Below are 18,934 nucleotides of genomic sequence, written 5' to 3' on the forward strand. Positions count from 1 at the left end.
TAGTTGGTAAACATAGTGCTTTAAAGCCACCTGGAGCCTTCAGGTCATCGGCAGTCTCAGCCTTTGCTGGGCTGCTCGTGTTGGTATTGAACTGACCAAAAAAAAAAAAGAGAGAGAGGTGGGGAAGAGAGAGGAGCAAAAGGGCTGGCCATGCCCGAGTGTAGTTCTAAGAAAAATGATTTTCAAGTTCAAAGTGCTCCTAGCTTTCTTCATTTATAGAGTGTTCATTACATCATAGGGTATGCGATGACAAAATAGCTAAGCTCTGAGTCGATCAGCTTTCTATACTTCCTGTAAATTTCCCGCAGGGTCCTGTCCTCTTCATTCGTCTCATATCTGTTTGTATAAATTCTCACCTGTGTCAACAGAGAAATACATCCACATATGAGCATACACACACACACACACACACACACACACACACACACATTGTGACTACACTTTTCAGGGCTTGACAATAACTTAAATGATCTACATATACAGTTGTTGAATCAGGAAAATATGTTGGCAGAATCAGGAAAAGACCAAACCCAACTGCTAGAAAAAAGAGCTCCAAATTCCCTTCTGTGAAACTGCTGATTTCCAATGAACAGATGATTCTGTTCATTGCCTTATCTCTGCCCTTCATTCCAGAGCGGAAGTGCCATTCCCGGATGCCCCCACTCCACCCCGTGGAACCAGCCTGGGGGCCGCTTACCTTGAGCGTGCGCAGGGCACACTGCCGTTCTTTCTGACTCTTCAGGATCCGCTCCACAAACCTAACATCAAGGAAAGCCCAGATTTTGAAGTAAAACAACTTCCTGCAGGATATGATGAGGAGGAGCAGCTCCTCGTCGAGTGACTCGTGGTTGTTGTTGAATTCAAAAGTTAATTTCTGGAAAAGCACCGAAAGGGAAGATGTGTGTGGGCAGAGATGCTGAGACTGGCTGGGTTGTCCTGTAACAGTTCCACGACCTGGCTCTGGGCCTGATAGCTATGATGGTTTGGGGGCTTTTAATTTTAGTTTTTAATTTTTGTGGTACATAGGTATATATATTTACGGGGTATATGGGATATTTTGTTGTAGGCATACAATGTGTAATAATCACAATGGGGTAAATAGAGTATCCGTGACTTCAAGCATCCTTTGTGTTACAAACAATCCAATTATACTCTTTTAGTTATTTTAAAATGTACAATTAAATGATGATTGACTATAGACACCCTGTCGTGCTATCAAATACTAGATCTTGTTCATTCTAACTTTTTTTGTACCCATTAACCATCCCCACTTCCCTCTCCACCCCCTACTACCCTTCCCTGCCTCTGGTAACCATCCTTCTACTTGCTATCTCCATGAGTTAAATTGTTTTAATTTTTAGCTCCCACAAATAAGTGAGAACATGCAACGTTTGTCCTTCAGAGCCTGACGTATTTCACTTAACATAACGACCTCAGTTGCATCTATGTTATTGTAAACGAGAGAATCTCATGTTTTTTTTGTGACTGAATAGCACTCCATTGTGTGTATGTACCACATTTTCTTTATCCATTGATGGACACTCAGGTTGCTTCCAAATATTGGCTATTGTGAACAGTGCTGCAATAAATACGAGAGTGCAGACATCTCTTTAATATATTGACTTTCTTTCTTTGGGGTATATACCTAGCAGTGGGATTGCTGGATCGCATGTAAGCTCTATTTTTAGTTTTTTGAGGAACCTCCAAACTGTTCTCTACAGTGGCTGTACTACTTTAAATTCCCACCAACTGTATATAAGAATTTCCTTTTCTCCACATCCTTTCCGGCATTTGCTATTGCCTGTCTTTTGAATAAAAATCGTTTTAACTGGGGTGAGATAATATCTCATTGTGGTTTTGATTTGCATTTCTCTGATGATCAGTGATGTCGAGCACCTTTTGATATATCTATTTTGCCATTTATATGTCTTGAGAAATACCTGTTCAGGTGTTTTGCCCATTTTTAATTGGATTACTATTTTTTTTCCTATTGAGTTGTTTGAGCTCTATATATTCTGGTTATTTATTAATCCCTTGTGAGATGGGTAGCTTACAAATATTTTCTCCCATTCTTCCTGTGTGTTGTCTCTTCACTTTGTTGACTGTTTCCTTCGTTGTGCAGAAACCTTTTAACTTGATGTGATCCCATCTGTCTATGTTTGCTTTGGTTGCCTGTGCTACTCAAGAGATCTCTGCCCAGTCCAATGTCCTGGAGAGTTTCCACAACGTTTTCTTGTAGTAGTTTCATAGTTTGAGGTCTTAGATTGAAGTCTTCGGTCCATTTTGATTTGATTTTCATATATGGCAAGAGATAGTGGTCTAGTTTCATTCTTCTGCATATGGATATCCAGTTTTCCTAGCACCATTTACTGAAGAGATTGTCCTTTTCCTAATGTATGTTTTTGACACCTTTGTCAAACATGAGTTCACTATAGATGAATGAATTTGTTTCTGGGTTCTCTATTCTGTTCTGTTGGTCTTTATGGGATTAATAAATAACCAGAATATATAAGGAACTCGAAATCTGTTTTTATGCTAGTCTCATGCTGTTTTAGTGACTATAGCTCTGCAGTATAATTTGAAGTCAGGTAATGTGGTTTCTACAGTTTTGTTCTTTTTGGTCAGGACAGCTTTGGCTATTCTGAATCTTTTGTGGTTCCATATATATATAAATTTAAGATTCTCTGTTCTATTTCTGTGAAGAATGTCATTGGTATTTTGATAGGATACCTCTGAATCTGTAGATGGCTTTGGGTCGTATAAACATTTTTGACAATATTGATTCTTTCAACTCATGAACATAGAATATCTTTCCATTTTTTGTGTCCTCTTCAATTTCTTGCATCAATATTTTATAGTTTTCATTGTAGAGATCTTTCATTCCTTTGGTTAATTCCTAGGTATTTAATTTTATTTGTAGCTATTGTAAACAGGATTACTTTCTTTATTTATTTTTCAGACTGTTCACTGTTGGCGTATAGAAATGCTACTGATTTTTGTATGTTGATTTTGTATCCTGCAACTTTACTGAATTTTTTTAGCTGATGGTTTTTTTTGGTGGAGTCTTTAGGTTTTTCCAAATATAATATCACATCATCTTCACACAAAAATTATTTGACTTCATTTTCTATTTGGATGCCCTTTATTTCTCTCAGCTGATTGCTTTAGCTAGGACTTCCAGTACTATGTCGAATGACAGTGGTAACAGTGGCATCCTTACTTTGTTCTGGATCTTAAAGAAAAGGCTTTCAGTTTTTCCCTATTCAATATGATACTAGCTGTGGTCTGTCATATATGGCTTTTATTGTATTGAGGTATGTTCCTTCTACACCCAGTTTTTTGAGAGTTTTAATCATGAAGGGATGTTGAATTTTATCAAATGCTTTTACAGCATTGATTAAAATAATCATATGTTTTTTCTTCTTCATGCTGTTGTTATGAGGTATCACATTGATTTATTTGCATATTTTGAACCATTCTTGCATCCCTTTGATAAATCCCACTTGGTCTTTGATTAATGATCTTTGTAATGTGTTGTCAAATTTGGTTTGCTAGTAATCTGTTGAGAAGTTTTCCATCAATGTTCATTAGGAATATTCGCCTATAGTTTTCTTGTTTTTGATGTGTCCTTATCTGGCTTTGGTATCAGGGTAATACCAGCCTTGTAGAATGAGTTTAAAAGTATTCCCTCTGCTTCTATTTTTTTGGAGTAGTTTGAATAGGATTGGTATTTGTTCTTCTTTAAATATTTGATAAAATTCAGCAGTACAGCCATCAGGTCAAGGGCTTTTCTTTGCTTCAGGACTTTTTATTACAGCTTCTATCTTGTTCCTTGTCAATGGTTTGTTAAGGTTCTGGATTTCTTCATGGTTCAATCTTGGTAGGTTGTAAGTGTCTAGGAATTTATCCATGTCTTCTAGGTTTTCCAATTTATTGGCATATAGTTGCTCATTATAGGCTCTAATTATCCTTTGTATTTCTCCAGTATTGGTTGTAATGTCTCCTTTCTCATCTCTGATTTTATTTCTTTGGGTCTTCTCTCATTTTTTTCTTATTTTGGCTAATGGTTTGTCAATTTTGTTTATCTTTGCAAAAACTTTATTTCCTTGATCTTTTGCATTATTCTGCTCCAATCTTTATTGTTTCTTCTACCAATTTTGGGATTGGTTTGCCCTTGGTTTGTTTAGTCCTTTAAAGTGTATCATTAGAATGTTTATTTGAAGTCTTTCTTCTTTGTTGACGTAGGCGCTTATAGTTATAAACTTCCCTCTTAGTATTGCTCACTGTATCCTACAGGTTTTGGTATGTTGTGTCTCTATTATTGTTTGTTTCAAAAATATTTCAATTTCCTTCTTAATCTCTTCATGAACCACTGGTTATTCAGGAGCATATTAATTTCCATGTGTTCATGTAATTTCCAAAATTTTTCTTGTTATTAATTTCTAGTTTTATTCTGTTGTGGTCAGAGAAGATGCTTGTTATAATTTCAATTTTTTGAATGTTTTAAGACTTTTTTGTGACCTAACATGTGGCCTATCCTTGTGAATGATCCATGTGCTAAGGAGAAGAATGTGTATTCTTCAGCCATCGGATAAAAATTTCTGTAAATATCCTTTAGGCCCTTTTTGTTCCTAATGCAGATTAAGTCTGCTGTTTCTTTGTTGATTTTCTGTCTTGAAGATCTACTCAATACTGAAAGGGGGATGTTGAAGTCTCCAGCTGTTATTATATCAGGGTCTATCTCTCTCTTTAGCCCTAATAATATTTGCTTTATATGTCTGGGTCCTCCAGTGTTGAGTGCATATATATTTACAATTGTTATATCCTCTTGCTGAATTGACTCTTTTATCATTATATAATGACTTTCTTTGTCTCTTTTTATAGATTTGGTCTTGAAAACTATTTTGTCTGATATAAGCATAGCTACTGCTGCTCTTTTTTGGTTTCTGTTGGCATTAAATATCATTTTCCATCTCTTTATTTTCAATCTATGTGTGTCTTTATAGGTGAAATATGTTACTTGTAGGCAGCAGATAGCTGAGTCTTTCTTTTTAATCTGTTCAGCCACTTACATCTTTTGATTAGAGGGTTTAGTCCATTTATATTCAATGTTATTATTAAGTAGGAACTTACTCTGGCCATTTTGTTATCTGTTTTCTGGTTGTTTTGTGGTCTTCTCTTCCTTCTTTTCTTCCTTCCTGTGTTCCTTTTAGGGAAGGTGATTTTCTCTGGAGTTATGTTTAATTTCTTGCTTTTTATTTTATTTATCTGTTGTATGTTTTTAGATTTGAGATTACCATGAGGCTTGCAGACAATATCTTATAACTCATTATTTTAAACTGATGACAAGTTAACACTCATTGCATAAACAAATGAATAAAAACTTTTTACTTTAACTTTGTCTCCCTACAGTTTAACTTTTTGTTGTTTCTATTTGTATCTTGTTGTGCCGTCAAGGTCTTGAAAAGTTGTTGTTGTTATTATTTTTGATCAGCTTATATGTTTGTCTTTCTACTTAGGATATGAGTAGTTTACTCACCACAATTCCAGTGTTGCAATATTCTGTGTTTTTCTGCGTACTTACTATTACCAGTAAGTAATAGTAACTATACATCTTGTACCTTCAGATGACTTCGTATTGCTCATTAATGCCCTTTTCTTTCAGATTGAAGAACTCCCTTTAGCATTTCTTGTAGGACAGGTCTGGTGTTAATGGAATTTGGTGGCTTTTTAGATAAGGGAGATTGGACATGTAGTTCTTAGAGGAAGAGATGTGAGAATGATGGTGATCTCATCCAAGTTTGCAAAACTTGGAATTTGGAGGCAGTGTACTTGGAGTATACAAGGTGCTCGTCCCAGCCCTGCAGTGGACTGGCTGGGTGACTGTGGGCTGGTCACTGAACCTCAAGTTCTTCTGCAGCACGCAAGCACCATGATGATGTCTGCCCTACCCCACCTTAGGGTTATGTGGATCCCTAATGAGGTACTAGCACCTTGCAGTCCATCTATGTTTGTAGAGATACATAAACCTGTTAATATCAATTGTCGCAACCACTGGGAGGTCCTTGGAAAGACAAAATGATCCTGATCTTACAGATGAGAAAGCTGCTAGATTAGGGAACAGCCCAAAACTCTGAGTTCTTCGGTTGTGTAAATCCAATTTGACTTTTTGTCTGGCCCGGTCCTCCCCATTCTATCTCCCCGGTTACCAGGCACTGGCACTGCTATAACCAGACAGATCCCCCAACTGAGATCTGACCACAGGAGTCACAGGGTCTCCTGCATGCTGCTGTGACCTGGTGGAAAGGTAGGAAGAGGCAGCCCAGCCGCTCTTCACCTGCAGGGCACCTCCAGGCTCAGGCTTCATAGCTCTGAGTGGGGATTTAGGGGCTTTCCCTGGCTGACAGCTAACCAGATAATTCCTTGTGTCTACCACACAGAGGAAGTGAGTAGCAGCTTTTGTTGCCTACTGTGGTCTTGGGAGGAGGTGAGGAGGCTTAGTTGGTGATATTTGCTAGAACTTCAATTTGAGATTGAGTGAACATTTGGGAGCCTAGCCAAGAGCAGGCAGCAGTGGGCTTTCTTCTGGGGAAGCCAGTCACCTAAACAGCAGTCACTGCTCACAAGTCCTACCTACCTGCAGAGTGTGCCGGAAGGTGGGCAGGAGATCTGTCAGAGTGGGTCTCATGGACCAGTCTGGGTCACTGAAATAGCAGCTTCTCAGACTGATGCTCCTGACTGGGATCTCCTGCAAGAGGATTCGGGCCAAGCGTTCGTACTTCATGATCCGTTCAAAGTAGAAGTTCACCTTCAGATTGGTGGCCTGCCTGGCCAGCTTGGCCCAGGACATACCCCAGATGACCTGTCCATGGGGGTCATGAATGTGGCATTTGATGTTTATGGTCCAGAGGGTGCTGGCGTTCTCACACAAGTTCTCAAGCAGCTCGTCGGAGATACAGTTGTAGTTGAGGTTCAGCGACACAAGATTGTGGAATGTGGACATGGTCTTTTTGAACTGGGGGCTGCTGTAGACAGCAAGGTGATGACTGAAGTAGTCCTCGATGTTGAGTTCCGAGATCACATTCTCATTCCTCAGGTGGCTGAGGGAGTCAAGAATGTGGCAGCCTTGCTCCACGGTCAGCCTGGCCCCTTTTAGGTTGAGGTAATCCAGGTGTTTGCCCATCTTCTTTAAGAAGAAGCTCAAGCTCCTGATGAATGAGCTCCTGATGCTGTTCCTCCACACCAGGCGGTCCAGCTCCAAATGTTGGATGGAAAGAGATTTCAGACGGTTGTTGCTCTTACTCAGACAAGACAGGAGGCCCCGCATGGTGACCTGGAACTTCTTGGTCAAGACAGCATTGTAAGGATTCAGGAATTTGACCTCCAGGCGCTCCAGATAACGACCAAACTTCTTAACATACCAAAGAGCTGACTCAACTTCAGATGCATGTACCCTGGAAGGTCTCCCGCTGAAGGTGATGGTCCTGTACCGCCAGAGGTCAGCAGAATACATCATCTGGTTCCACTTTCTGCAGACAAGAGCAGCCCTGGACCTGTCCCTGTCTCCTAGCCACCAGAAAACACGGCACAGACACACGTCGGGCAGAGTGGCCCAGCAGCTCTGGTCTTGGGGCTGGATCAGTTCACTTTTTTCGTCCATCCAGGAACTGGGATGTAGAGTGCAGCTGTGTGTTAGGCAGGGCTTCCGAAAATGAGGAAAGGAAAGCAATCACTTGCTTTCTGTGGGGAGTAAAAAAGAAGAGCCATTACCTGTCAAACAGAGATGAAACTCAAATGAACCAGCTTTCCCTGTGGTCCCAAGTGCATTAGGCACCGTGCTAGGTGTGGGTGGTTCAATGATACATTCATAATACAGTCCACACCTGCAAGGATTTCATAGTCTATCCAGGGATACAGACCAGTACTCCATTATAACCCTGTGAGAGAGTGGGAAGGTTCAGGCAGACTCTAGTGCGGGGTAGCACACATGGAGGGTGACTTACTCTGTTTGGCTAAATACAGTGTTTGGAAGTAGAGAGGGCTGCTCAGAGGAGGTGACATCTGAGATGGGCTTTGAAGGGTGAGTGGGATTTGTGAGGCTGATCAGGTGGGCCTAGTGGTAGTGGTGGAGGAACTGATGCATTCTGGGCAGAGGGAACAACACGTGCAAAGCCACAGAACTGTGAATGTATGTGACGTGTTCCCGTTCAGGGAACTAAAAATGGTTTGGTCATCTGGCACTTAACTTGTTACGTGGGCTGGAAATGGAGGAACTGGATCACGTGGGAGCAGTGGGAGGTGCTGGATCATGGGGTCCTGAGTGAAGGGATAAAGATTATGTCCTAGAGGCCAGAGAGTCCCACTTCCCATTTCCCCAAGATTTTGGAATCCTGACATGGCCTGTCCCCTTCCGGTATCTAGCTACATTGTGGACAGTTGTGTTTACATTCAAGACGTGTAACAGCAGAACAGGGTGGGAAACCCCAGCTGAGGTCACGGAGAGCCGTGAAGGTTGATGGGTCACATGTCTGGAAGCCACGTGGTGAGTTCTGAGGTGTGGAAAGGACACTCTGCGGGGAGGGTGGGGAGAGGAAGGACAGTCAAGAGCAGAGTCCCAGCCTTGTGGCGGGAATGGGGATGTGTTTGCGAGTTCTGTAGAAGACACGATTTGGTAACTGTTGAAGGAAGAGGTGGGGAAGTCTGGAAAGTGTCTGACCTGTGATCTGTGTCCTTGCCTTTTCTCCCAGGGGACCCACACACCCCTTGACGTCCTCCTTCTGCTTTTAAGAAGTTACTTAAACATTTAACAAAGGAAGAAATAGGTCTCTTCAACCACTTGTAAACTGCCCAAGGCTAGGGGCCTCCACAGCACTCCACCAAGCAAAGCTCCTAAAAGGTGCTGCAGAAGAGATAAACCAATTTAAAAGCTCCACGAAGCAAAGACTTGGAACCAACTCAAATGCCCATCAATGATCAACAGGATTAAGAAAATGTGGCACATATACACCAGTGAATACTATGCAGCCATAAAAAAGAATGAGTTCATGTCCTTTGCAGGGACATGGATGAAGCTGGAAACCATCATTCTCAGCAAACTAACGCAGGAACAGAAAACCGAACACCACATGTTCTCACTCATAAGTGGGAGTTGAACAATGAGAACACATGGACACAGGGAGGGGAACATCACACACTGGGACCTGTTGCGGGTGGGGGGCAAGGGGAGAGAGAGCATTAGGACAAATACCTAATGCATGCGGGGCTTAAAACCTAGATGACGGGTTGACGGGTGCAGCAAACCACCATGGCACATGTATACCTATGTAACAAACCTGCGCGTTCTGCACGTGTATCCCAGAACTTAAAGTATAATAAAATAAACAAATAAATAAAAGCTCCATGAAACCTTTTGGCCAGCAAGGTCGTAGGTGAGAAAAATTATCAGACGCTGGTGCTGTAGGGTGGGGTTGGAAGAATATGTTTGTCTGGAAGAGTTGCTGCAAGGAGACTTGAAGTCTTATTTAATGCCTGGGAGCCTCCCCTTATCCCCCCCAGACCCCATCAGAGGCAGTATAGCTTAGTGGGTTGGATGCTAGCTATGCCCATTGCAGTCGGATGACCTTAGACAAGTCCATTTCTTTGTGTCTCAGTCCTCATATCTGTAAATGGGGTAGTAATAGTGCCTTTCTCCTAGTGTTGGGAGGATTAAGTGAGCTGATACCTGGAAAGCACCGGGAACAGTGCCCACCCCATAGTAAATGCTGTACAAGAGCTGGCTGCCATTAATAAGAAAGTGGGTGCTCAGGTACTTCTGCAACGTCCCGTCAAGGAAGGTAGGAATACAAACACATCCATTTCACAAATACGGAAACAGAGGTGTTGGAAGGTGAATCAAGTTTCCCAGGGAGAACGTATAGTAAGTGGGGAGATGGGATTCGAACCCAGGGTTGTTCCACCATATCACACAGCTGCCAATCAGGGAGGGAAATCTAAAGATGTCCTACCCACCGCGGGAGAAGAGTTGGCCCGGCAACTCCTGCAGCCAAAGACACTTCCCAGAGGAGGCGATGAGAGCAGCCCGCCTCCCCTACGCCGGCCTCGGGGCATCCCATCGCCACCCCAGCCTGCTCCCGCCCACGCTCGCCCGTTACCCGTTCGCTGAGCCCTGCTCGGGCTGCGCCCAGTTTGGGCTGCGGGGACTGTGAGCGCGCCTGCCTGCCCCGCCCGCGCCGCTGCTGCTCCGACGCCAACTCCGTGGGCGCCCGGGGTCTGCGCCTTGCTCTGGCCCAGGCTAAATACCAAGCTCGGGCCGCCTTTGTGACGCGCCGCCACCTGCAAGACTCTGTTCCTGCCCCCAGGTCTCAGTCCCAAACTTACAGTTGCCAGGTCAGTGGATCCCGTGTGCAGAGGGCCAGACAGGGCCCTGGCCAGGCGTCGCGAGGCCGGAGGCTCGGCCGGCGCTCCAGGTGAGGATGGCATGCTCCTGCCCTTCCTTCTGCACGCAGGGAAGACGTGGGGCTCAAGCCCGTTCAGTTCGTTGCCTTTCCCATCCTGACCCAGCCCCGGGTTTTTTTTTTTTTTTTTTTTTATCGAAGCCGCTGCAGCGTGCTCAGCCCTTGGGTCCACTTTCCTCTCTTCAAAGCTCCCAAAGGAAAGCCTTAAGCACCAGACTTAGCTGGGCAAGACAAAGCTAGAGAACTGCTTCCACCATCCCGTCAAGGAAGATAGGAATACAAACACATCCATTTCGCAAATACGGAGACGGAGGTGTTGGAAGGTGAATAAAGTTTCCCAGTGAGAATGTGTAGTAAGTGGGGAGGTGGGATTCGAACCCAGGGTTGGTCCACCATATCACACCGGTGCCAACCAGGGAGAGAAATCTAAAGACGTCCTACCCACCTATTTTCCTCCCCTAGCAGAGGCGGGTGCCCTAACTGGGTCTCCTCAAAGCCCAGGCAGAAAGGTGGGAGTATGCCGTTTGCTGCTGGATAGGTTGCATTGCTAGGCTTCCCCCCGCCACTCTCCCTGCCTGAGGCCTTCGAAGCCGCCCCTCTCCACTTCACCTGGCCCTTACCCACCGTCCCAGCCTCGTTTCTTTCTCCCTCCCTGAACACCTTGTGCTGCCCTTTCCCTGAGCACTGCCCTCATCCTGGGGTTCCCGTGGTTGCCGTCCCTGGCCCTAGAAAACCAGTGCGGAACCCAAAGAAAGGTGGAAGAGCAGCTTTTCCAGAGGCGTTTTTAATTCTTTGGGGACAAAGCCGGGTTCTGTGGGTGTCGAGTTCTCCAGGTACTCCAGGCTGCAGGGCCCAGAGGTTTAATCAGAATTTTCAGACAAAACTGGAACCTTTCTTTTTTCCCCTTGTTTATTTGTAGTCCTTGGGCACACCATTGTCTTTGTTCAAAAGAAGAAAAATAGTCCAAACGTTTTTCCTTTAACTTTTTTTTTTAGGTTTGGAGGCACATGTGCAGGCTTGTTGTATAGGTAAACTGCATGTCACAGGGTTTGTTGTACAGATTATGTCATCATTCAGATAAAAAGCGTAGTACCAGGTAGGTAGTTTTTCCATCCTCACCCTCCTTCCATGCTCCAATCTCAGGTAGGCCCCAGTGTCTGTGGGTCCCTTCTTTGTATCCACGTGTACTCAATGTTTAGCTTCTACTTATAAGTGAGAACATGTGGTATTTGGTTTTCTGTTTCTGAATGAGTTCATTTAGGATAATGGTTTCCAGCTCCATTCATGTTGCTGCACAGGACATGAGCCCATTCTTTTTTATGGCTGCATAGTATTCCACGGTGTATATGTGCCACTTTTTTTTGTTTTTGTTTTGAGGCAGAGTCTTGCTTAGTTGCCCAGGCTGGAGTGCAGTGGCACGATCTCTGCTCACTGCAACCACCACCTTCCAGGTTCAAGCAATTCTCCTGCCTGGGCCTCCCAAGTAGCTGGGATTACAGGCACTTGCCACCACGCCCAGCTAAGTTTTGTATTTTTAGCAGAGGCGGGGTTTCGCCATGTTGGCCAGGCTGGTCTCAAACTCCTGACCTCAGGTGATCCACCCAACTCGGCCTCTCAAAGTGCTGGGATTACAGGTGTGGGATTACACTGCACCCAGCTGCCACATTTTCTTTATCCATTCTACCACTGATGGACATTTAGTTTGATTCTATGACTTTGCTATTGTGAATAGTGCTGCCGTGAACATTTGTGTATATATGTCTTTATGACAGAATGCTCTAGATTTCTTTGGGTATATAACCAATAATGGAATGGCTGAGTCAATGGTAGTTCTGATTTAAGTTATTTGAGATATTGCCAAACTGCTTTCCACAATGGCTGAACTAATTTACATTTCTACCAGCAGTGTATAAGCGTTCCCCTTTGTTTGCAGCCTCACCAACATGTTACTTTTTGACTTTTTAATAATAGCTATTGTGACTGATGTGAGATAGTATCTCGTTGTGGTTTTGATTTGCATTTCTCTAACGATAAGTGATGTTGAACATTTTTTCATATGCTTGTTAGCCACGTGTATGTCTTCTTTTGAAAAGTGTCTATTCATGTCCTTTTTCCACTTTTTAATTATGTTGTTTGTTTTTTGCTTGTTAGCTTATTTAAGTTCCTTATAGATTCTGGATATTAGACCTTTGTCAGAGGCACAGTTTGCAAATATTTTTTCCTATTCTATAGGTTGTCTGTTTACTCTGTTGCTAGTTTCTTTTGCTATGCAGAGCCCTTTAGTTTAACCATGTCCCATTTGTCAATTTTTGCTTTTGTTACAATTGCTTTTGGGATCTTTGTCATGAAATCTTTGTCGTTCCTATGTCCAGAATGGTATTGCCTAGGTTATCTTCTAGCGTTTTTATAGTTTGGGGTTTTACGTTTAAGTCTTTAATCCATCTTGAGTTGATTTTTGCACCTGGTATAAGGAAGGGGTTCAGTTTCAATCTTCTGCATATGGCTAGGTAGTTATCCCAGTACCACTTATTGAATGGGGAGTTCTTTCTGCATTGCTTATTTTTCTCTACTTTGTCAAAGATTAGGTGGTTGTAGGTGTGTAGCTTTATTTCTGGGCTCTCTATTCTGTTCCATTGATCTGTGTGTCTGCTTTTGTACTAGTACCATGCTTTTTGTACCAGTATCATGTGGTTTTGATTACTGTAGCCCTGTAGTATAGTTTGAAGTTGGGTAATGTGATGCCTCCAGCTTTGTTCTTTTTGCTTAGGATTGCTTTGGCTTTGGGGTGCTTTTTTGGTTCCAAATAAATTTTAAAGCATTTTTTTTTCTGATTCTGTGAAGAATGTTATTGGTAGTTTGATAGGAATAGCATTGAATCTATAAATTGCTTTGAGTAGTATGGCCATTCTAACAATATTGATTCTTCCTATCCATGAGCATGGAATGTTTTTCCATTTGTGTCATCTCTGATTTCTTTCAGCAGTGTTTTGTAATTTTTGTTGCAGAGATCTTTCATATCCCTAGTTAGCTGTATTCCTAGGTATTTTATTCTTTTTGTGGCAATTGTGAATGGGATTGCGTTCTTGATTTGGCTCTCAGCTTGGATGTTGTTGGTGTATAAAAATGCTACTGATTTTTATACATTGATTTTGTCTCCTGAAAGTTAGCTGAAGTTGTTTATCAGATCTAGGAGCTTTTGGGCCAAGACCATGGGGTTTTCTAGGTACAGAATCATATCGTTTGCGAACAGAGATGCTGCGACTTCCTCTCTTCCTATATGGATGCCTTTTATTTCTCTCTCTTGCCTGATGGCTCTGGCGAGGACTTCCAGTACTATGTTGAATAGGACTGAAGTGCCTTGTTCTAGTTCTCAAGGGTAATGCTTCCAGCTTTTGCTCATTCAGTATGATGTTGGCCGTGGTTTTGTCATAGGTGGCTCTTATTATTTGGAGGTATGCTCCTTCAACGCCTGGTTTGTTGAGGGTTTTTAAGACGAAGTCAAGTTGAATTTTATCAAAAGCCTTTTCTGTATCTGTTGAGATGATATGTGGGTTTTGTTTTTAGTTCTGCCAAACCTTTTCTTTTAAAGCCCAACGAATAAAACCCATCACATTTCACAAGACCACCACAGCAAGTAGGCAGGAAAGCTAGTGTTAAAAGTGAAATCTTTTGAATTTGTAGTACCTTTTCTTTTCCAAATCTAGCTGAAATTTCTCACTTGTTTTCCTTTCGATGAAGCTAACCACCGGCATTTCTCCTAAGAAACAGATACAAAAAAAGTTTGATATGGTTAAAGTAGGAAGTGCTAGCTCCTAGAATATCTCTGGATATTGCTGTCCCTTGTTACAGAGCATGAGCCCTGCCCAAAGACTGGAGTGTAATGGCACAGAAAAGGTCAGGAGCCCGCTGAGCCAGGAGTACAGGAGGCTTGCAACAAAGTTTAACAGGGGCCTGTTGCTATCACTGGGTGGAGGGACAGATGGGAGAACACTCACACCATGGAATCGTAGGCAGCCATTAATAAAAATAAAAATAAGCCATATTGTTTGGCTTGTAGGGATTTCCTTGGGTATTGCTGAATTTACATTAGGATGTAAAGAAATGTTGGCCAGGCGTGGTGGCTCACGCCTGTAATTCCAGCATTTTGGGAGGCTGAAGCGGGTGGATCACCTGAGATCAGGAGTTCAAGACCAGCCTGGACAACATGGTGAAATCCCATCTCTACTGAAATGCCAAATTAGCTGGGCTTGGTGGCAGGTGCCTGTAATCCCAGCTACTCAGGCGGCTGAGGCAGGAGAATTGCTTGAACCTGGGAGGCAGAGATTGCAGTGAGCCAAGATCCTGCCACTGCATTCCAGCCTGGGTGGACAGAACAAGGCTCTGTCTCAAAAAAAAAAAAGTAAAAAAATGTATATAACAGGACTCCAAATGTATATGTTTGTATGTCATCATGTAAGAAATTGCTAAATAAAATACAGGGTGCCCCAGTTAAATTTTAATTTCAGCAAAACAATCATTGCATGGAACATACTTATACTAAAAACAATTCTTTGTTTCTCTGAAATTCAAATTTGACTGAATGTCCTGTATTTTTATTTGCCAAATCTAGCAACTCTGTTATATAAGGATGGAGAAAATTGTGGAAGGAAATATACCAAATTGTGGGAGGCCAGGAAAAACGGCACTAGTAACACCCCCAGCAAATATGAAATTGGCCCATTTTTGTAAAATTATATGCTTATGTGCATACATAGATGCATAAGGAAGTTTAAAAAAAGTTTTGGCCTGCTAAGTCTTTTGTAAGGAGCATGCATCATATACTAAGTGAAAAAGGCAAGTGGCAGAGTAATAAGTATAGTAAGATAGTATGTGCAGAAAAAGAAACAAGTAAAACCTTGTTTAGGTTTGTATACACAAAGATAGAGCTTTGAAAAGATGCCCATAAGACTGTCCAAATTGGTATCTCAGGGTACGGGGTTGGAGAAGTAGGGTTAGCTTTGCTTTTATACTTCTTTATATGATATTATGTCAACTAGCTCCAACAAAATCTAGTACTTTTGTATTTCGAAAAAAAAATAAACAAATTTTTTTAAGTGAGGCATTTAGTCTGGAGCTTAAGAGCATAAACTTTGGAGCTATATACATGGGGACTCAGGCTGGATCCTGCCACCCTCTATGTACAGCCCTTGGGAAGTTACTTTACCTTATCTCTAAAATGGGGATGAAATACACGCCTATTGTTTATGATGAAGATTATAAAGAGCTCTGCATTGTAACTGGTACACCATGGTTAACAACCTCTAATGTCAATTGTTATTATTACTAGAAAATAACCTAGGACAGGCCGGGCACGGTGGCTGAAGCCTGTAATCCCAGCACTTTGGGAGGCCGAGACGGGCGGATCACGAGGTCAGGAGATCGAGACCATCCTGGCTAACAAGGTGAAACCCCGTCTCTACTAAAAAATACAAAAAACTAGCCGGGCGAGGTGGTGGGCGCCTGTAGTCCCAGCTACTCAGGAGGCTGAGATAGGAGAATGGCATAAACCAGGAGGCGGAGCTTGCAGTGAGCCGAGGTCATGCCACTGCACTCCAGCCTGGGTGACAGAGCGAGACTCCATCTCAAAAAAAAAAAAAAAAAAAAAAAAAAAAAAAGGAAAATAACCTAGGACATAAAAATCAGGATATTCAGGGAGATGCCTACAAACCCTGATCTTCTTGAAGCAAACCTTGATCTGCTGGAGGTAAGCCACCGACTGGCTTAGGATCTTGACCAAGACATCTCATCTCTGGACCTCAGTGGCATGTCTACACCATGAGAGAGATAGACTGGTTATCCACTGCTTTATTCGTTTACTCAACAGTTTTGGAGCACTTGCTGTATGTCAATCCCTGGCCTAGAAGCTAGAGACACAGAGATGAGGGACCTGGCTCCACCTTCAAAGACCTGGCTTGAGTCAAAGGTGACTCAGTCTCTCGGAGGTGATGCAAATAAACCAGGTGGTAAGTGCTACGAGAGAGTGCATTTGGGCACCCAGAGAAGCAGGAGTCCGAGAAAAGGGCCTTTTCAGCCACAACATTTGTTGTGGCTTTCAGGTGTTGGACTTTTTAAAGACACTGTGCAGATGGTGTACAGCACGGTAAGCAGAAAACAGAGGCTGAGTACCTGATGTTGATTTAGGATCGGCAGGGGAAGCAGGATGCCACACTGAGAACATCTCCTCAGAATGTCATAGGCTGTTCTATTTCCTCTAGGAGAGCTGGTCCTGGGCTTGGGCTCTGACATCAAAAGTGGATTCAAGGTTTTGTTGTTGCCTCTTGGTGCTTTCTTTGATGAACTTTCAGAATGAAGAGAAAATCTGTTTATACTAATTGTCTTCGGGCGAACATCTTTCTTCATCATGGAGGTTTGATTTTCAGCAGCTTGACTTGGAAGAGATGAAGGAAGAATTTTTGGCTTTCCAACAGGAAAGCGTTTCTTAAACTCTGAGTCTGGACAACATTTACCCTGCAATTGTGAATAATATATCAAATTTTAAAACGACTTCAGCTTTCATGGTCAGAAAATACAGTAGACTAGATAACACAAAAATTCCCACTGTAAACACTGTTATATGCTGTATAAAATGTGACAGACATTCAATTTAATAGCTGGCTTTGCGGGAAAGAAAGAAAATTTTGCATTCCAGGAATGAAGGTCTGACTGGTTGCTATGGTTTGAAGGTGTCGCCTCTAAAATTCAGGTGTTGCCAACGTGATGGTATTAAGAGGTGGAGCCTTTGGGGGTGATTAGATCATGAAAGCTCCTCCCTTGTTAATGGGATTAGAGTCCTTATAAAAGAGGCTTCATGAAGCATTTGGCTACAGCCTTCTACTCTTTTGCCTTCTACCATGCTAGGAGGCAGCAAGAAGGCCCTCACCAGACACCAAATGGTGAGTACCTTGATCTTGAACTTCCCAGCCTTCAGAGCTGTTAGAAATAAATATCTGTTCTTTATTATTACCCTGTCTGTGGTATCCTGTTATAGCAGCACAAATGGACTGGTTAAGCACAGGAGTTGACACTGGTTATGGGAGATGCAGGGTCAATTTTGTAACTAGGGGCTTGGATGAGAGGAAATCCCATCCACACAGGAGGGGAATTGGAAGTAAGACTCTATTAACCCTGCATAAAGCTGGAAGCTTTAAAGGGTAAATTGTGGTGGGTAAGAGGAAAAGTATCAGCTAATGAGAAAAGGAAAGTGGCAAGGAAGCCTTTCTTTCTTGGGCCGGTATTTGAGTGTGGAGAAGAAAACTCATGCCCCTGAAAACTGAAAATCACAGGTCCACGCCATTCCTGTGTTTGGGATTAGGATTTACTTTAGCTTCATGGTCTGGGAATCCCTGAGCAGAAGAATTAACACAAACATTGAGATGTCTGGCAGAAGCAATCACAAAATTCCTCTGGAGGGACAAGAGCCTCAAAATAGGTCATAGAGGATCCTCATAGGTAGAGTCCCGCCAGACAAAAACTCACAATCCAAGATTACAAACACACAGGGAAGCAATCTGCCTTAAGAGTCACAGACACAAAAGTAGTAAGATTAGCCTCCAAGAAGTTCAGGTAATGCAACTATAGGATAGAGACTGTAAAATAAATTAATTAAAAATGGTTAAATCTGGGAAAAGAATAACATCTCATGAAAAACAGAATAGGCAAATTTGAAATTTTCTAATTTGTAATTAACAAATAATAACTTTATATATTCGTGTGATATTTTAATATATGTATACATTGTGGGATGATTAAATCAAGTTAATTAACATATCCATCACTTCACATACCTATCTTTTTTTTGTAGTGAGAACAAAAACAGGCAAATTTGAAAGAAAGATAAATTGAACTTCTAGACATGAAAAATGCAGGTATTGAACCTAAACAGATGGGCTAAAAACAGCAGATTAGATTTGGCCAAGAAAGAATGAATGAACTTGGAGATAATTTGAGGAAATTACCCAGAATACAGGAGATAGAGATAGAGAAAATATGAAAGGTTAAGAGACATAAGGCTATTAAAAGGGGAAAGATTACATGAAAAAAAGAGAGACATGAAGCTAGAATGAGAATGTTTAATACACATGTGTTATGTTCCAGAAGGAGAGTTGAGAGAATGTGGGAGAGTTGGGGAATGTTGAGAATTCAAAGAGATAATAGATGAGAATTTTCAGACCTGATTAGTGATATAAACCTTTATATTAAGGAAAGAGAAATCCTGAGCAGGAGAAAAGCAAACACATTTGAGTACACTGTTCTGAACGGAATGAATAAAAATAAATCTACTCTTAAATACATTACAGGTAAAAGGCAAAGAGGATCTTGAAATCAACCAAATAAAAAGATTACATACAAAGGAATGGCAATTAGGCTGAAAGAAAATACATCAACAATAATAACAGAAGTGGGACAGCAGTGAAATAATCTACAAAATGGTAAGAGAAAAT

At 42.1% G+C, this 18,934-nt stretch overlaps 2 protein-coding genes and 1 long non-coding RNA gene across 7 annotated transcripts in view; 1 reads left to right on the forward strand and 2 right to left on the reverse strand.

The window, feature by feature from the left end:
- On the reverse strand, window positions 1-7,740 carry FBXO39 (F-box protein 39). The gene is made up of 3 exons (XM_033184853.1): window positions 6,638-7,740; window positions 698-874; window positions 1-356 (listed from the first exon to the last, which is right to left on the reverse strand). The coding sequence occupies exons 1-3, from the start codon at window positions 7,658-7,660 to the stop codon at window positions 228-230; spliced, it is 1,329 nt and encodes a 442-aa protein (XP_033040744.1). The 5' UTR covers window positions 7,661-7,740; the 3' UTR covers window positions 1-227.
- Window positions 7,608-18,934, reverse strand: part of XAF1 (XIAP associated factor 1) — a 24,149-nt gene continuing 12,822 nt past the window's right edge. For 2 of the 5 annotated variants that reach the window (XM_033184859.1, XM_033184858.1), the window contains 2 exons: window positions 16,620-16,961; window positions 13,756-14,211 (listed from right to left, as the gene is read on the reverse strand). In XM_033184859.1, coding sequence (XP_033040750.1) covers window positions 14,155-14,211; window positions 16,620-16,961 — 399 coding nt within the window. In that variant the 3' untranslated portion in view covers window positions 13,756-14,154. Of the gene's footprint in view, window positions 7,741-13,505; window positions 14,212-16,619; window positions 16,962-18,934 lie in introns of those variants that run through there. The other 3 variants (XM_033184855.1, XM_033184854.1, XM_033184857.1) reach the window with 3 other exon arrangements.
- The window catches only part of LOC117067824, a 10,276-nt gene continuing 2,031 nt past the window's right edge, over window positions 10,690-18,934 (forward strand). Inside the window, exons 1-2 of the long non-coding RNA XR_004430858.1 lie at window positions 10,690-10,777; window positions 18,791-18,922. This is a non-coding gene — a long non-coding RNA (uncharacterized LOC117067824). The remainder of the gene's footprint in view (window positions 10,778-18,790; window positions 18,923-18,934) is intronic.

This window comes from Trachypithecus francoisi, unplaced genomic scaffold (genome assembly GCF_009764315.1).
Source record: "Trachypithecus francoisi isolate TF-2019V2 unplaced genomic scaffold, Tfra_2.0 Lachesis_group20, whole genome shotgun sequence".
Lineage (NCBI taxonomy): Eukaryota > Metazoa > Chordata > Mammalia > Primates > Cercopithecidae > Trachypithecus > Trachypithecus francoisi.